Source organism: Apteryx rowi, unplaced genomic scaffold (assembly GCF_003343035.1).
Source record: "Apteryx rowi isolate R43461 unplaced genomic scaffold, aptRow1 scaffold_342, whole genome shotgun sequence".
NCBI lineage: Eukaryota > Metazoa > Chordata > Aves > Apterygiformes > Apterygidae > Apteryx > Apteryx rowi.
Window position 1 is genome coordinate 681,209 of NW_020449886.1, and position 18,877 is coordinate 700,085.

The 18,877-nt window shown below is 38.6% G+C and overlaps 1 protein-coding gene across 1 annotated transcript; it reads left to right on the forward strand.

The window, feature by feature from the left end:
- Position 1: 1 nt before the first annotated feature.
- Positions 2-7,459, forward strand: MAIP1 (matrix AAA peptidase interacting protein 1; the record flags this gene model as incomplete). The annotated part of the gene is made up of 5 exons (XM_026072436.1): positions 2-181; positions 2,089-2,160; positions 3,915-4,041; positions 5,119-5,269; positions 7,193-7,459. Coding segments are annotated over 5 exons (609 nt in total), but the record flags the coding sequence as incomplete, so codon positions are not given.
- Positions 7,460-18,877: the final 11,418 nt, after the last annotated feature.

Genomic DNA, 18,877 nt, shown 5'->3' on the forward strand with positions numbered 1-18,877 from the left:
CGTGCGGTTCGCCAGCAGCGAGGGTCGCGGGCCGGGGGCCGACGGGCCGCAGCGGAAGGTCGTGGTCGTGAGGATCACCAGCCCCGTCATGTGGCTCCGCACCCGCTTCTATTATCTCCTCATCCGCCTCTACTTCGACCAGGACTTCAGCATCGAGGAGTTCACGCGGGGGGCCAAGCAGGTGAGGCCGAGGCCCACCCTCCCCTCGCCCCTCCTTCCCTGCTGCCCCTCGGCGGGCCCGGGCCGGCGACAGAGCCGGCCGGGGCTGCCTGTGCGAGGGCTCAGCTCGTGTGTGGGACCGGGGCACCCTCGTGTGCGGGGGCGCAGCCCCGGGTGTCATTTGGCAGCCAGGAAGGCTGGCGGGCAGCTGAGGCTGGCGGTGCCCCATCACCCTGCGGGAAGGCTCTGCTCATCTGCTGGACTTCTCGCCTGGGAGACTTCATCCAGGTTTCCAACACGATTCTGAAAACGTGCTGCTAAAATGGAACAACCTCCTGGCAACAAAAGATACTGGTTTATGCCGGGTGTCTGACAGGATAGAGATACATGGCACTGTTGGATGCTCTCTTAAACTTTGTACTGCTGGTCAGCAGAGACAGGTGTGTGTGCCTCCTTTTTCAGCTTCTGGAGTCATAGCACAAGAGAATCTCTTCTCTTCTATTTTATATACAGTGAGATGTTTTGAGACCATATTATTATGACAGAGCTGTAAATGTGTTTGTAGTGAGCTTCCTGAAGTAGTCCTACAGTGACATGACAAGTGTCTGCCTTTGCTTGAGGAAAAATTTATACTGAATTCTGTTCTCTGGGCTCCACCTCATAGACAGCACCCCAGCCTTGGCTTGGTTGGTCTTTGGTGCTAACATTTTCTGAAGTCTGTTATATTCACTGTAGATACCAGCTTTAATTTTATGTTAAAATGTCTGGGTGCCTGCATTCTGTAGGTACTCTGAAACTTGAGTGTAAAATAGTGAGATCAAGTTCTCAGCTTCTGGCTTGAAGTACCTCGCTTTTGGGAGAATTGAGAATAATCAGAGGCATGCTTTTTTGTTTTTGAGGTTGAGTTTGGGATTTTGTTTGTACTATTTTCCCAGATCCCCAAACTAAAATGAACTGTTTTAGCCATCCCCATTATAGTATGAAGAAAGGCATTTCCAGATGCTTTAAAGGAAAATATATCTTTTTAACTGGTTTTCCTGAAAYGACAAAGCTTAGACAGTCATATAATCGGCACACATGCTTGTTCCTTCAAGTTTATGAACCCTATGAGCATTTTCCACAAAGTATGTTAGAGAGCTAGAGGTTTCAAAGCTAATTTTGTAAAAATTAGTGAGTTAACTGCTGTGAAACTTCAGTTACTGAATTTATTTTTTTAGAAAAAGGTGATGGGAACAGAATATTAAAATGCTTGAGAGCTTCAGATCCCTAATTGAGAGAGACAAAGAAAACCGCACTGAARTAGCTGCAGTGCATGCAGAACTGCATGTTCTTCCTTGCCCCATTCTTTTTTCTTTTTTTTGTAAAGCTAAACATGCTGTCAATATTTCACAAGTACATTAACTGAATATATAGGGGCATCATCATATGTAGCTGTATCTACGAAATGGGGGGGAAAAGGGGGATTGAGTTTCCTGAGGTTTAGAGACTAACCCAGACTCATAAAGAAATTTGTTATTAGCCTGAACTTCTGTTTTGACTGAAATTGGGAGATGGGCTGGGAAAAAGGGAAGGGGAACAGACTATTTACAGGGAAAGATGTAGATTGTTTGAATTAATCAAGAGAGAGTAAAAACAAGTTGTATGTACTGTAATGCTTTTTTAGTAAGTTGTGCATTTACTTCCCCCTTTTCAAAAGGTTTGATTCTTTGAATGAGACTAAATTTATTAAACCTTTCAACTTACTTTCTTTAATAGAAAAGAAACCATATATTTTGATCAGTTTTTTTTTTTAATGCTGGGGGTGGCATTTCAGTGATGATAAACATTGAAATCTTCAGTCATGGAATATTTGGGTTACTTGTCTCATAATGATGGATTTTGCTGAAGAATAAGCCAACCTAGAATTATCTGTTCACGTGTTCTTTGCAGGCCTTCTCTCTTGTTTCAAAGCTGCTGTCTCAGCGTAAACTTGATCTGTTGGAAGAACTTGTATCAGAGGAGGTAAATACTTCCCATCTCTTACTCTGCCAATAGATTTTCAGTCATGAAATAACACACATTCCTGCCTGTTGATATCTACAAACACTGCTGTTTTGGTATCATTTGAGAAAAAAGATTCTAACACTGAACAGGGCAATTGTCTGTTTGTTTTTTTATGTTTAATTTCAAGGCATGAAAGTTAATTTAAAGTTATTATGTAGGAAAAAAAAAATAATGGCTCTTGACATTGAACGTAGGGACCAAATGCCAAAAAGATAGGTGTACCGGAAGGGGTTGAAAGTTGGTGGGTTCTGAAGGGAGGGCAGAGTTGCATACCTCTGTTGGTAGAAGCAGATAGTGTAGCTGAATATCTCAGTGGGTGCACCAGAATTTAGATGGTGGTTTTTTGTTCATCCCTGCTGTCCTAATAGGTATCCAGCCCTAAGCAGATCATGCAGGCAATTATCGGTCTCATCTGGGAGGCCTCAGTCTTGTGTCATGATCTCAGGGATGCAACTGACCTGGCTGGTTAAACATCAGTGCTGTGTGTTCTGTCTTTTTATGAGTTTTTAATTGTTGAAGTTGTCTTGGCCTTCCCAGGGGACGGAGGTAGCAGATGCAGCAGAGCCAAGTGGAGGAGCTACTTCAGCTCTGTGTCTGCCCTGTTACTGGATGTCAGCTTGACCTGCCCTGTTGCCACCCATGCCTTTGCAGCAAAAATTTTGGTGCTATTCTAGTGCATCCCCCCTGGACAATCTTGTCTCCTCTCTCTGAGCAGAGATAGCAATAAAATGTGAGTGTTTCCTATAGTTATTTTGAGAGAGCACCTCCTCTTTCTCTGCTCATCTTAAATTACTCTGGGTGATCAAGGCTAATATACACCCAGAGACCCCCTGTAACCAGAACATGTGCTGACTGAGGTTGTGATACCAGGCCATGTTTTTGCAAATTTTATACCTCTTTCTTGTAGATACAATGGCTTCTAGTGAAGATTGCCTCCTTTGCTTCCGTATGACCTCTGGCTTTGTTTTTTATTAAAAAATGGCAACTTAAGTTAGGCTAAAAGCTAAATCTGAGTTAAAAATAAACTTGAACAGCTTCATCATTCCTTCYTTGTGACCTTTCTTTGTCACGTGGTGTTTGAGGTGATGCTTATGTTCAATTCATACACTGTACCCATTTTACTTAACAGTTGCATAGGTCCTTAGGCAATCATATGCTATGGCTATGAATGTCATAGGAAACTTCACTCTAAAAGTAATGATTTTTCAGTCTTTTCTGGCTTGCAAGTTTCTAAACATTTTCTAATGGGGATGTGGCTCCCTGAATGACAAATATAAACGTAGGGGTAATAGAATTGCTTTTCAAAGAAATTTATGAAAGATAACTAAGGAATAATTGAATCAAAAGCTAAAGAATATATGTATGGAGAGAAGGCAGCAGTGAGAAGGCAGAGTGTAAGTATGATTGTAGAAGCAAGCTTAACTGGTATTTTTTAGGCTTACGTGCCTTGCTTTGCAGTTTACATTTTGACAGTAACTTTTTTTAAAGATTTTTTAAATATTTGGGTTTCACTGGGTTTCATTCTGTTCATTAAATAGGTCTTGTTTAATAGGGCTGAATTTGGGATTGGGAGTGCCCAAGTGCTTTTTCACATCCTCTATGTTGTATATTTAAATGTTATGGTGATATAGCTCTTTTTATTAACTGCAGTAGAAAAGATTGTTACTTCAATTTCCTAATGAAAAACTGAGCTACATTTTTTCTAAATTTAGGCACTTAAGGTTTTGAAGGAAAAGATTTCATTGCTTCCTGACAACCACAGGGTTGCTTTAGCAGCTGACATAGATGCAATCATGTACACAACAGAAGGAGATGTTCGCATTTACTATGATGATGATGGTATGTTTAGACTTTTAAAACGTTTCATTGGTGGGCAATCTGTTTTCCTGGTTTTGCTCCTAGCAGGCATTCTCCTTACAGATGTCTTTTTGAATTCTGTTTCTCATTCCTTGTTCTTCTGTTTATAGTTCCCTCTGTGTGTAGTTCCCTGATTTCCTTTTAAACCAGAGCCTGAGACATTACTGTTAATGAGTCATGATACTATTTTGACTTCTGTTTAAGTTTTGCTCATTCCTATTCTTTTCTAATTTCATATTTTTACATTATTTGTCTTTATTCATCTCAAACCACTCAAAAAATTATACTTTGTTTATTATTTTAGTGTACTTATATTTATTTTTAAAAATTATGTTAATTTTACAAAAACAATTATGCTCTATACAAAAAACTGTTTACTTGAACCATGAAAATACATCTTGCAAGAAGAATAATGAAGACTGGATAATGAAATGAATTCTGTTGTTTTCACTTCTACTCTGCTTTCGTGGAAAATATTCTGTTCTAGGACATCTTGATTTTTAAACTAACGATGAGCTCAAAAAAGTTTTTCTTTTGTTTAAATGCCAACATTATGTACTTGTTTCTCTATCAGACACAGTTGAGGTGGTTCATAGTCTAAGCATGGGTCTCCCAGTGAGCATTTCAGGTTCTCAAACCCAGTGAGTTTTTTTTTTTCCTGTTTTGGGGTTAGGGGGTTGGGATTTTTTTTCTCTCTGTATGTTAGTCCCTGAGTTTCACCTCCTCTGCTCTATGTACTTTTGTAGTATCAACAGTTGTCTTTGCAACCTGTAGCAACCTGCTTTTCATGCAGTTTGACTTTATACCATGTCAGGCAAAACTCATAATGAATTACATACCTTTCTGCTGAATGTAATTTTATTGTTGCTAAACAGCATGAATATGGTTTTAAATAGCTTTATTGTTTATTATTCTATCATGCATTTTTTTTGGCTAAAGTCAATTGCTCTTTCTGGATCTCAGTAGAACATATGCTAGACTGCAAATAGGAATATTTGACCGACGACAAACATGTATGTTCAAGAGATCTAACTTATGCTTTGGTTTTATTTCCAACAGGAAGAAAATTTGTTAGTATACTGATGCGTTTTTGGTATCTGAATGGTGCTAACTTACCTGATGATGTACCAGGTGAAACCAAAGTATTCCAGATTATGTTTGGAGATGAAAGTACAAAAGAAAAAAAACATCTTTTAACAGCAAACTATGAGTAAGTTTCCTTGTCCTCTTCATCACTATAAACATATATAGGCATATAGATGGGCTAGCTGTGTGGAAACTAGTTTGGGAAGTGGAAGCATTCTCAGCAGGGCAGTGCAGAATGTGGTATGTTTTGATTTACCTTGCTTCCAATCTAAGTGAGCGCTCATCCAGCTTTCCAGTTTTTATTTTAGGGGCAAATTTTTTAAATATCCATTAAAGTCATCATGCTGTTACCTTGTTTCTGAGTTTGAGATTAATGAGAACTCTTTCTCCATCAGGAAGGGCAATACTTGGAGCATTGAATAGAGTTTCTGATTCTTTCCTATGCTGCTCCTGCAGCTTTTGGGAAAGAGGCCAGTATCAGTCCTTGGTTCCTGTTTCTTGCAGTACAGCTAACAGCAATACAGTCAAGCCAGGCCATCAAGTGTGGTGCTGTTGACTTGTCACTTCCCGCACAAAAGTCAGTACTGCAATTAGCTCAAGAAAGTAGCCCATAAAAGAGGAAAATATGTAGCCGAATGCTTTCCGCAGAAAGATAGAAAAAGACAAATGTCATTTGATGTTCAGATAATTCATGCCACTATGATCTAAGCCCTTGAAGCACACGCTAGTCAGGTAGATGGATTTTCATTGGAATGTTTATAAATAATGTCTGTGTTAGTTTACTACGTCAGAGCAATGCAAAAATACCTGCACAGTTGGCAAAATGTATTGAAAATAACGTTCTCAGAAGTTGGAAAAAGTGAGGGGTTTTGTCTGAGAAACACAGTATAATTAGTGACTTCTAAACCCATATTTGAACTGGAGAAACTGTGGAGTCTGTATGACATGGAGCCCCAGAATAAAAGAGGCAGTCTGAGGACACAAATGTTTTTCTCACGGATGGATCTTTCTGGATCCATCTCTTAACCATATTCAGCATCTTCCTTAGAGTTGGAGGCTTCTCACGCCCCATTAGCCTCAAGAGCCTCCACTTAAGGCATTAAGTATGAATTTCTAATTCCTAGCAGAGAGTTATCTTTGCAAGTAAGTGTTCCTTCTGCTATTTACAGTACTGACATAAACTCAATGGGCAAGGATACTAGAGACTTGGAAAGCTGAATGTTACTGTAGTATTTGGATGTCTGGAGARGGCAGTTTCCAGGAGCGGTCTGGTGTGTAATAGCAAAACAGTGAGGTTACGCTGCTCTTGTCCACAATGTATAGGTGGCTTGGGAACATGGATATTGAGCTTGAATTCAGACTTGCCCTTAAGTGACAACCAGCCAGAACTGACAAGGTCAGGGAGGAAGGTATTGATGACTACAAAAGGAAGGGGGAAGACTCTTTGAAAATAGACAGTTCATGTTTTCACTTTCCTATCAGCAACTGTGGAATTTACATTTAGAGAGATTTAGTACTACTTGTACTACTTTACTATTAGCTTGATTTTTGTTATATTTCTGAAAATGCATTACTTCTAAGTATTTAAAATATAGTTCAGTGAAAATGCAGTTTTTCAGTTGGAGTTCCTAGCATGTAGCATGTTTGTTTTGCAACGCAGTTACACAGTTACCATCTCATTAGAATGAAACCCTTTATTTAGGATGAAGATTTGCCACAAAGCTATATTCATGGTTATTGCTATGAAAAGTTGGTACTCTGTTGATATCAGGATCTTTACTCTTGCTGCTTGATCCCTTCTGTGGGATCTGAGCCAAAACACTTTGAAGTCCGTGGAAAGACTCCTGATAAATTCAGTGAGCTTTGTTTCTTGCAGTAGGAGTAATTTTGATTTTTCCATTTTGGCCAAAGCATCAGAGCTTAATGAGCTGTTACAGGAATAATGACAAAGTAAAATGTTTCTTCATGTTTTCTTGTTGGTGTTAGTAGTTCTTTAAGGATCAAGTGGATTTTAATAACTCTTCACTTATTGTGCTACCTTTTCCAGGTTTCAAAGAGAATTTACAGAAGGAGCAAAACCAGACTGGACTATTACACGGATTGAACATCCAAGGCTATTAGAATAAATGTCTTCTGCAATGTCTTTATGTACCATTATAAATGTTCTGACATAACACATCAGGCATTTTTTGGTCTCTTTCCTCTTCCTTCTATCTCACCCAAAAGAGGGATGGATTTTGTATATTTGTTTCCCAAAATTGTTTCTGAAATTTACACTATGCTGAAGCATTACAATAAAGCCTTTTCCCTGGAACAGGCTAATACAAATTTAATTGGTACTAGCACTCATCCAAGGCGTTTGCACGGCACAGTTCTGCACAGGCCAGTATTATGAGTACACCAACTTCTTGCATTGTCAGAAGAAATGATGCTACTTGGAGATAAACAGCATTTTCATGGCTGGTGGCCCTCCTGAGTTATTTTCATGTTTCTTTTTTCCCTAGGGACTGTACAATATTTAACTGAATAATATTTGAGATGAAATAGAGGTAGATGGACTTCTTAGATTGTCTGGCATCAACTGTACATTTTGAGGTAATCTTGCTTTTGAATGTATTTGAGATCAAGAAAGTTAGAGCCATTATCAGTGTTTTTTCTCATTCCAATCTCTCCTGTACCAAACTTCTAGCATTGCACTGGGAAAATGTATCCAAGGTTTTTTTTGACACTCTTGATAAGTAATATGAGCAACATTCCTTTTAATTCAGTAATATGCAGGCAATTCCAAATTTAGAGGCTTAAGGAGAAAAATTTAGATAAAGCATGGATTAAAAAGGGGGCCTGACCATCTTACAGTAAAGCTAAATGAAGTCCTCTCTGTTTGTTGGAGAAGTAAGCAAATCATTAAAATCGGATGCTGCAGTCTCTGGAGCAGCTAAGTCCGTGGTCTAAGTAGCTTGAAATTATTATGTGCAGTTCAACAGGAGTTCATGATAACAGTTTTGTGTCCCCATCTCTGTTTTAAAGATAAAGCAAAACTTCTTACCCCGGCATGTTGAAAGGATTTGTATAGTGTYTTGAAAATGTAAAATAAGTATAATTAATGTGATTTACAGGAGCTGTGATTGGAGAGTATAAATTAAATTTCCTATAGTTCAGCTCCTTTGATGATGAAATAATTTAATGACAAGACTACTTAAACCTCATCAACAAGGTTTTTCTGTCAAATGTTGGCGAAATAGTGAAGGTGTTTTGCTTGCAAGGTTATGCTTGCTCTTAAGGTTAGCAGCAGCATGACTTTATAATAGAGAATTTGTGATTTAGCCTCTGGACAAAGTTCATTGATGACAAAGAATCTTGTCCTGAGGGGAGAAAACACAAAAATCTGTATTTAAAATTACATATTGTCACTTTTTATGTGATCAGTCTGGAAAAGTTTGAGGCAAACTAAAAAACATTTGTCGTTCTGTGGGCCGTTTGCTAGTGCATTTCTAAATGACAGCATGTCCAGCTTGCCACTGAATGAGGTGCTCCAACAAGCTGCTATCATCAGCCTTATTTAGTGTAGTCACAGGAGGAATAAGCAGAATGCTAGTGACGTATGCAGATGAACTTCTGAAAGGAGTCATTTTTATACAGCAAAAGAAGACTAAACTATTTTGAATGTGTGTTATCAAAAAGAGCCATCTTTATATTCAAGAGTGTCTGCTTTCACATTAAATCAACAGTTACCGATCTAGAAATGCTGGTATATCTTAAAATTTTTAGTTCAGTAGTTTAGTTACTTTACTTGTATTTGACTGGATATGTCAAAAAGGACAGTCATGCCATAATATAAGAGTTTGCCCTGCTAGTAATGAGTGCTCCATTTTTCAAAGTGAAGGTGGGGCAGACACTTCGGTAAACAGTGAAAAGCTAACAGTGAAGGGCTAACAGTGGTTGTAATTGATATTATTGATATCAATATCAGTTGATAATAAATAAATAATTTGATTATTAATCAAGTTATTGATTAGTAAATTGATAATAATAAATTGATATTATTTTTAATAACAGCCTGGTTTTGTTCACTATAAAATGGTGACTTGATATGAACATGCTCTAAGTTGATAATAACACAGTTTTGTTGAAGAATAAGATATCATTCAGAAATTTAAATGTTCTATCCTATGTACTTATATACATAAATATTTATATATACTATCTTATCTCTCAAAGTTGAGTTTTGTTTTGTTTTTCCTCTAAGCTTCCTTAAAAAAAAATCTATCCTGGAGATTACAAATCTCCATCAGGTGCAAAACTACCCATAGTCTTAATGTATCATAAATATATCTGAAAGGCAGCTGGATTACTAAGCATACTGTACTGGAAAGAACGGTTTGTTTCTACAGTGAATAAAGCTGGTGTAATTAAAATAGATTTACATTCTAATGTTGGTTTCCAAAAAAGATCTTCTGGAGGAATGGACAAATATACTTAGAGAAGAGAGTATTTAAATTTACAGGAAATTTTGTTGGTTTCTTTTTCACCTGCCATCCATAAATTCTCAGTCTTATAGCAGATGATCTTAGGAATTACTAAGACTGAAGTGAATGTCAGTGAAGAGCATTTGGCATCTTGCAGGATCAGAGCCTTATTTGCAATTAAAGAGATAGTTGTCTTCATTTACCTTTTTTTTCTAATATTTTTTCCTTAAGAGTTAGTGTTTTCAGCCACCATGCCACACTCATCATTTTATATATGGCTCTGTAAACTGATTTTAAGAAAAAGTGTATATAAACACCTTTTCTTCTTCTTCAGTGGATAGGGTTAACTCATGGAAACAGACTTTTTTCTTCCATGTCATTTGTTCATGTAGAACAGAAACTGTTTTCTACATAGCCAGCCTAAAATAGCTACCCCAACTTACATTATCTATAATAAATGATTTGGTGTCTTCAACCTAGCTCATAGTGAATGAATTTCTGTAGGTTGTAAAGACTGTTCCAAATTCTCATGGCAAAAAGGAGAAGGACAAAACAGTTAAGTTGGTTTAATCTTGATTTTAGCAGACTTCCTAAGACTCACAGACTAAGATGGAGGAGAGTGTTGTGCTGTAATTAGGAGAAGCAATTTCCAGTGCCATCATTTTAACACCTTTCATTAAAAATCATAATATTAAGTGTTACAGTATTTTAAAAAAGAGCTAAAGGAAGTGTTTTATTAGATACCTCTTCCATGATTTAGGAATAAGCAGTAGGTACTCTGAGAAGTATGCAAACCATACTATGTGGGATTTTGCTGTGCTTCCTGCCAGAGTAAGGCCAGCAAAACTCTAATCCAGGGTTATATATTAAGAGTTTTACATAATATTAAAGAATGGATTTACTGCCCCTGAAGATGCTGAACAGGGAACACTAGAATGACGTGAGGGTCTCTGTGTCACTGCACATTAGCGCTCTTGCTGATTTGTCTCAGGCCTCATCTTAGAAATCACAGTGTGTAAGGATTTGGGGTTGCTTTATTTCCCTTCCGTCTCCTTGTCTGGCTTCCATTTCTGTTGCTGTAAATCAGGGAGGACAAGTAAGATCTAGTTATGCTTTACAGCCTGTAAATGTCTGCACATACCAATCTAAAATATTTGCTGCTTTAGCCTGCAAACTTCATCGTTCAAGCCCCAATAGCTCTTGAAAACAGGGTTGCTAGGTTTGGTAGTGATTTTTAAGATAAAATCCTTATCTTTAATAGCAAGGCTGACACCACTGATTCATTTTACACAGAGCAATCAGGTGTCAAGATGAATAGGCCTGAACTGGGGATGCAGGGATTAAAGATACCATATTCTTCTCTGGATGAAATCACATTTCTTTAGGTTCTTGTGGAATTCAGAAATGCTTTAGTTATTTACTTGTTCATCCCAAACTGTGATCGTGCTTACTAACTAGACATTGCTTAAGAGTAAACAGCTGCTTGGCACAGTTTCGCTGCATGTGTCTATAAATCCTGACAAGCACTAGCTAAATCTGGCCAACCAAAACCCTGTTGATTTGCACATCCCATTCACCAGTAGATGGCCTTGGTCACAAAGCTATTGTGGATGTGAAGTGACTAGCATTAATGAGAAGTGGAAGAGGAATTTGATAAAATGGTAGGGGCATTGATTCCCATTTAAGCACTATTTAAATCATTTAGATTTGTCATATTAAGAAGTCTTTGTATTCTTACTGGCTTGGATCCTGAGTCAGCTGTAGTGTCTGTGTTCTCTCTGTGCGGTGCATACTCGTTTTAAAGTGACAGGGTAACAGCATTCCTAATATGAAAGCTCAGTTGTATGTGTGAATTTACCCAGGCACCTTAGTGTCTGACAGATAGTAGCAAATCTTGGTTTTGTATTCACATTTCAAAGTATGTTTATCATGTTGATTGTGATTCCTTTCCCTTCTGTCCCAATATTGTTCTGATTAATTTGAGGGCCCCATTCAGCTTTCTACATCCAGTCTTTAAGGCATATTCTAGCTTAACCTTACCCTTGCTTCAGGTTATATTTAGTTAATTATTTTCTGGTCTCCTCTTATAGCTGGAAAGCTGCTTGGTACTAGAAGTCACATTGTTTGTCACAATAGTAATGATATTCCTTCAAATCTTAGCAAGTCTTGTGTTTCTCCTTAGTTGTGTAGCTTGGTTAAACTTGGTTTCTATCCCATGTGCTTCAGCCTCATCAGCTGCAGGTGAAGGTCTTTAAGATTCTTTATAGGCTGTACTGACATGATGGCTCCCATGTTTATGTGCTGGGATACAAGCTTGAGCAGGAGGAAGTGCTTCTAGCTTCATCCCCTCCTCTCACATGGATGTGACAGCTTGATCTCTAAGCTCTGGACCACGCATATGCACAGGAAGAGGTACATGGCTGTCAGGAAAGCAAGCAGCACCTACACAGCTGTTCTTTCATTCCTCCAAGGGAAAAGCAGCTGCGCCAAGTGGAGTTGTACAGTGAGTGATGACCCAGTTTGCAATAAGTCATAGGTATTTACCTCCTTGTCTTTCACCTTTCTTTTCCACTGTTGGTCTGCTGTCTTTTCATTTTTCTTACAACCCTGCCAAATAGGGTAGAGGTTGAGTAAGTTGCTATGTACATCTACAGCTCTGTTTAGAACACCCACTTTGCTACAACTYTGTCTCATAAGTACATTATCTGAATCCAATGACGTATATTTTTCCTAATATATGGCCTTACTCCTACTGAAGTCGATGGGAAAGCTCTCACTGGCTTTAATGGGAGTAGATTGAGTCTGTAGTTTTTCTGCTGCCTTTGAAGTCGTTCCACTAGAAATAGAGGAGAGCTAAAATTAGACACACTGTATTTTCTCTTGTGTGCCATTTCCTCCCTCCTCCGCAGTCACAGGACAGGGCTCTTGATAGTGAGCTTGGTACTGTAATGTGCAGAAAATGAGAGGGAAAGAGACAGGACAAGCATAGCAAAGTGTATGTGTAAACAAGGTCAGATCACAGTGATGTCAGGCTGTCAGGACAAGATTGTCCACATGGACAAATCTGCCCTTTTGGCAACAGAAGCCTTCCATCCTTGATTTGCTGCTGTTGCAGGGTCACCTGGTAGAGGAGGTGGCATTTCAACAACGATGCAGCTCTCTGCCTACAGGACATGAGAGATTCAGCATGCGTAAGGAGTCAAGTGGTGACTTTAATGAAGTTTTTCCATTAGATTATATTTTGCACTTGACAGTAGCCTTTTAAATAGCAAGTTGTACTTGTACTCTAATTTGTGTATGAGGGAAGAATCTTGAGTTTCCAAGATCAGAACGGTAGTCAAAAATTCTTAAGCTTGCAGAGATTTCACAATCTGACTGGTGAAACATAGGGGAGGCTGCCCAGGTAAAGCTGTGGTAAATCAGATCAGCTGCAGGCTGCCTCTGCCTTACACTAATTACCAGCTGACACATGCTTAGAAAATGCTGTGACAGACCCTCTTTTCTGAATTTTCTTGAACCACATGACAAGTGCAGCATCTGTAACTGTTAAGTACTAGCTGTCAGGTCTGGAGACTGAAGCCTCTGTGGTGCAATGTATGTGGATAGCCTTGTTAAAGCCCATGGGTCTGTCAGAATAGAAATTTCTGCATTCAGTGATGTTGTTATTACTGATTCAGGACCTTCAAGCTTCTTATATGCAGTACAGCCAAATAAGATCATTACTGGAGATGTTAGTTTTTATAATGTGTGGATGGTTTTATAAACTGAGAACTGATGAATATGAGTAGTGAGTTGTTTTGTTTTTTGCTGTTGTTGTTTTACTTTTGAAGGAAACAGGGCATGAGGGACTGCAATATAAAGCAAAGAACAAGCTGATGAGAAAATGGGTTTGTGTAGTTCTATAATTCATGTCATGCAAGGCATTGACCGTTAAACAGGTGATCGTCTAATTGCTGCTGAATTGAGCTGGGTGGAAATTAAATCATGAAGAGGTCTGCCTTGGATTGCCAGTGACCTGAAATCTCTCATTTCTTGTGTGGTCAAAGTACACATATTATTATAATCTGTAATGAGCTCTGTTAGGCACTTTGTGCTTTTTAATTACCAGTGGAGTGACTGTCTTTTAGCTCTGTCTCAAGCCCACGCTCCCCCATAGCAGGACCTCCTTAGCTGTTAGCCTGTTCCCTTCTTTTTTGCTCATTATTGCTCATTGACAGTCCTTTTCTCTGAGGTAGCAGGTACTTTTCCATAAATGCCATATTTTTTTAAACCCCTTTTCTTTTGTTCCCGGGACTGCTTTAACTAAAAATCCAAAGGATTAGCACTTTCCCAGGTATTTACAGCCACCACAGCTTCTACCCCTAAGAGTCACAGGAAATCACTGATCCTCTGGGTGCAATGTGCACTGCTCATTGGTATAAGTTAGGATTTCCATTATCAGTGCACAGAATTCTGTATGGCCTTCTGCTGAGAAGCTCTTTCAGAAGGCACCATTCCTGCTGCTGAAGTTGAATCTCTGCCCCTGAGAGCATGGTGCAGCCTGGTGGTGAGAGAATTAAGCTACATGATTACACTCTTGCTGTAAGGTTGCAGTCCTCTGTCTGAGAGGATAGTGAAACATTTGTACAACTGCTTGGAAGAATGGTAGGCTTACCATGGCTTGAATTCTAAAATATTAGATTAGGTATCTATTTAAAATTTATTCTGCAATGCAGTTTCAGAAGCAAATGGACAAGTCACATTTTGAGTCTGAATTTAGAGCTCCATTCTAATCATCCCCTTTTCTCATCAGCCTTTAGCTTTCTCCTACCGTATAGGGCTCTGCATTGAAACAGTAATTATAATAAAATCTTAGGTTTTATGATTCTGCTGTGAGTCAGGGAGGGTTTTTCTGTTGTCATTCATATTGTGGTGTGGGTTTCTTGTTGTTTTGGGTTTTCTTTCCCCCTCTCCTAAATACCATCAATTAGCCAGGGCTGGAAAAGGTATTCCATTGCTCAGAGTTGGTAAAGATATTTAAGGGGGGAAAAAAAGATTATCTGATAAGTCATTCTCACATATTTAGGATTGTACTTTCAGATTCTGGATTGGAAAGGAGTTTTTCTGAATGTTGGATTGGCAAGGTTCGCTATCTTTCTTTGCAGTGAAGGCTCTTGATTCCTGATAGAATTACCTGTGTGTAGCTCACCAATAAGTTTCCTGCCAGTATGGCATCCTTGGGTACGGCTGGTACCTCAGGGTCTCTTGCAGTGCACAATTCAACCTCTTGCTTTCATTTCATGAAAGTGTATGGGTTGCAGGCAGGTGTAGCTGGGTAAAATTTGTGCTTGCATTATACTGGCAATGTGCTTAAGTGATCTAATGTTTTCTTCTAGCAAAAACTATGAAATTGTAATAGATAACAGAAGAAGGAGACAGAGGAAGGGGATCAAAGGTGGATGGTAACATGAGAGTCATATAGTGAGGAAGCTCTACCTATTTTGACACTAAGAGTCTGAAAGAGACTGAAAGCAGAGGCTTTGACAGCTCTGAAATGGAAGTAAGTTTAGAAGAACTGAGCACAATAAAAGCTTTGGGAGAGGGATTGTGTTCTGACTGGATGTTGTTCTCTAGCTGCTGATCTCTGCTTAAGGCATTTGAATGAAATTTTAGAGAAAAATTTATACCATTTTAATTCCTTTTGTCTGGACACCACCTCAGAATCCTGTGAGAAGTTTTCTTTCCACTAGTAAGGTTTGCAATCTAAATAGACAGTAGAATCAGTTTTATTGTATAATATAAGGTAGTTTAATCATTGTGTTATGAGGAAGAAACTAGGCCTGGAGGATTTACAGTGACTTTTCCATGCTGTGAGGGATGTCTTTAGAAAACTTAAAAATGTGAAACTTTTTAGCCCACTACCTTCATTTGCAAAACCCTGATTCTTTCTCTTAAGCAGTAGTCAGTACCTTCTCATGAAGCTGATGCATTCAATACACAATAAAATGAACTTCTTGCTTTTCTACTTATGTGCTTTCACACAACCCTCTTTACTCAACTTGCAGATCCAGCATTTGTACAGTAGCTAATCTGAAACATTAGCTGGKGATACTTGTTCACGCTTGCATTAATCTCATTGGAATCTCAGAATCATTTGGTTGTCTTGGCTCAAACATCTCAGAATCTCTAATAGCCTAACCAGAGCTGAGTTCACTGCTTCAGATGAGTCTGCAGTATTTATTTGGTGTTAGAATACTTTCCTCTAATTTACATGTTACTTGTATTTGTGTATTCCCAAGCTTGGTTTGCAGGATCTCATTTCTTCTTGCATCTTAGCAAAGAACATTTGAGAATTCTCCTTAGCATTATTTCTGACCCTGTGTGTGAGCATTAATGATTTCTTTCTTTCTTTTTTTTTTGTTTTTTTGTGCAGTGCCACATTAACACTGTAATCTCTCTCCGCTTTGTTTTTAAGCCTCTGTGTCCCTAGTCTCTCCAGTATATTCAGCATGCTCTTCCCTTCTTAACTGTTCCTTTTGCTTTCTTTACAGCACATTAAGAAATTAGATAATTCTGGGCATAGGATGAATTAAGTTTTGACAGATTATGCCCAAAGCTACTTAAAATATTGCAGATTCAGGCATTCAAAAAATGCCAGAGAAATGCCAGCATTAAGTTTCCTGTTTTCAGATTTTCACAAGCTCTTATCTTGCTACTTGTCTATATGTCTTTGCTAGGACAGGCCTAGCTATCACTGGAAGCTGAGCTCTGTCTGGATGCAAGCTGTTCTGAAAATTCATCGGAGTACCATGTCAAAGTGCATGCCCCCTGTTGCACATGTCTCTAGTCATGCTCTTCCTCTGTAAATGGATGTTCTTCTAGCTTTCATTAGTTTAATTGATATGTAAAATTTCTGTATTCACTCAAGCATTAATCTAGCCAATTGTGTAAGCACAAAAGACCTAATTGTTTTCATGTTAACTTCTGTGCTGCTTTACTAAGACAGTGCCTCTCTAAGTTACATTCCTGTTGCATGATCTTCCCTTACTGCTAAAATTTTTCTTGAGCTTTCACTAGACCTCTATTTAATAAAGAACCCTCCCTATACCATTTGGGTACAGCATGAGCTATAGAGCAAAGAGGATTTAATTAGCTCTGTAGTGTTGCTTGGTTTCTCCTTAGCTGATATGCTGGACTTTGTGGTTTGCAAGAGCTTTTGTGGGGGAGTTTGGAATCCCTTTCTCATCTCCTTTAAATTCTTGTTTGCATTCACAATAGGCTGCCTGTTTTAATAGGCTTCTATATTTCTCCCTAGTGCACTATATTTCCTGTTTTCTTTGTGAGCAGCACCATATGTAATTGTTTTACCATTCTTGCCTTCTTCGTGAATGATTTGGGGGACTATTTTGGAGCTTTTATTCAGATATGCTTCCCTCTCCCAAGCACAGTAGCTCTCTGTGTTCCCCAGTTAGAGTCCTGAACGGGGCTGGTTTGAAATCTGCATATGCGCTTTCACATTTGTTGCCAGTCTTCTTGCCCACATTTCTGTTGTGTTTCTTTGTGAAGTGTTGACAGTGCTATTGCAGTGTGCCTTGATTGAGTCCGTGGTAATTTGGAGCATAAAGTAATCCAAGGGAAMTGGCTTGCTGCTGTCACTTCAGCTGTTTTTAAACTGCTAGTCCTGATTTTTAAGACCACATCTAGATATTTACTTTTTTCCAAGTGCTGGGTCCAACACAGTGTTTCACAAAGCAAAGCACTGACCAGATTTGTAATTTCTGTCATCGGGGCCCCAAGTGCCCAAGGTGCTTCCTGCTTAATATTCACGGGGCTGAAGTCACACACAGTTAATATCCTGTCATTTTAACATGAATTATTGAGTCATATTTTATTCATGTGCCTCTTCTCGTTTGGGGTTCTCTGGTGTGCTTCAAACACTTGCATGATAGTGCTACAGTCTACTGTAGTAGCTTGACATTAATTTTTTATGCTTCTTAGTTGTGAAACATCTATGCTTCTGTGTTTTAGCTACTATATTTTCCACATTTCCCCTCTTCTGTTTTTTATTCCCCCTAGAAATTGTCCAGAAGTATTGTATTTTTAGTGGGCATTTGAAAGTCTGGTCCTTAATGCAGGTCAATGATCTTAAATGGGAAACCCTCTTTTTAGGGGATTTAAATGTAGTAGGGTTATTGTCATTTGTTTAAATAGTTTTTTGTAATTTCCATCCCATTGTTCTTAATGCCTAATTCCATTCCAGTATTCTTAGTGATAATTTCCACCAATACGAGCAAGAGTGACACCAAGTAAATGTGGACAAAAAGTCACTTTGGAAAAACAGCAATGCTGTCCCTGGGTGTGCACCAAGTGTRTTGAGTTTGGCTCTCAAACCAGTATTATTTTCTATGAAAAAAATGGAAGCAGTGAAGAGAAAACTGTTTATCATTGTGAATAACATTGAAAATTAATTCTTGCTAATGTTTTTGCAGAGTGCAAGTTCTGTTATGTATTGGAACAAAACAGCTAAATAGTTCTTCATAGCTGTAGCAGGTAACAGACATTGCTGTTGCAGGATGGGAATAAATTAAAATGTGATATTTTTCTGGAGAGCATTCTGCTATGTGCTGCAGGCAGAGGAAGTATAATCCTGCTGAATCATGTCTTTTCATGACTTTTCACTTGTCTATTGTAAGATTTTCTGTGTATAACAAGACAAAAAATGGCCTAATAATTTAAAAAAAAAAACTTTAGTCTGTAGGACATACGTTAAAGTTTTCAAAATAGGCACTGTAATATAGGAACTCAAACCCCAGTTTCCGAAAGAAAGTATATAGGAATCAGACTCTTAAAAACAAGGGACTTAGAATTTCTCAGTTGCTTATATGCTTTTCAAAAATGTTACATTTGGACTTTTTAGGGAAAGAAGAAAAAGCCACCTGATTTTCCCAAAGGCCTGAGTACCTAGAGTTTTTCACTGACTTAGTGAATGGTATTAAGCACTTGCACTGCTGAAGTCAGCTCACATAGGGCATGACTCAAAACCCTTTCAGAATCTTATAAATGACTCCCTTTGATTTCAGCCTGCTTTAGAGTACGCTGCAGTTCACTGAGGAGCCTGGGCACTCAACAGTGTAAGGTGCTGCTGAGCATGCTGTCCCCAGTCCTACAGAGTACTTCAGTAGAAGTGCCATGGACTCGCATAGCCTTACTCTTGCTCTTTAAGTTTCGCATGTGTCTAGGAATTCTGTTGATTTTTTTTCAGTTATAACCAGAGTGCCTGCCAGACT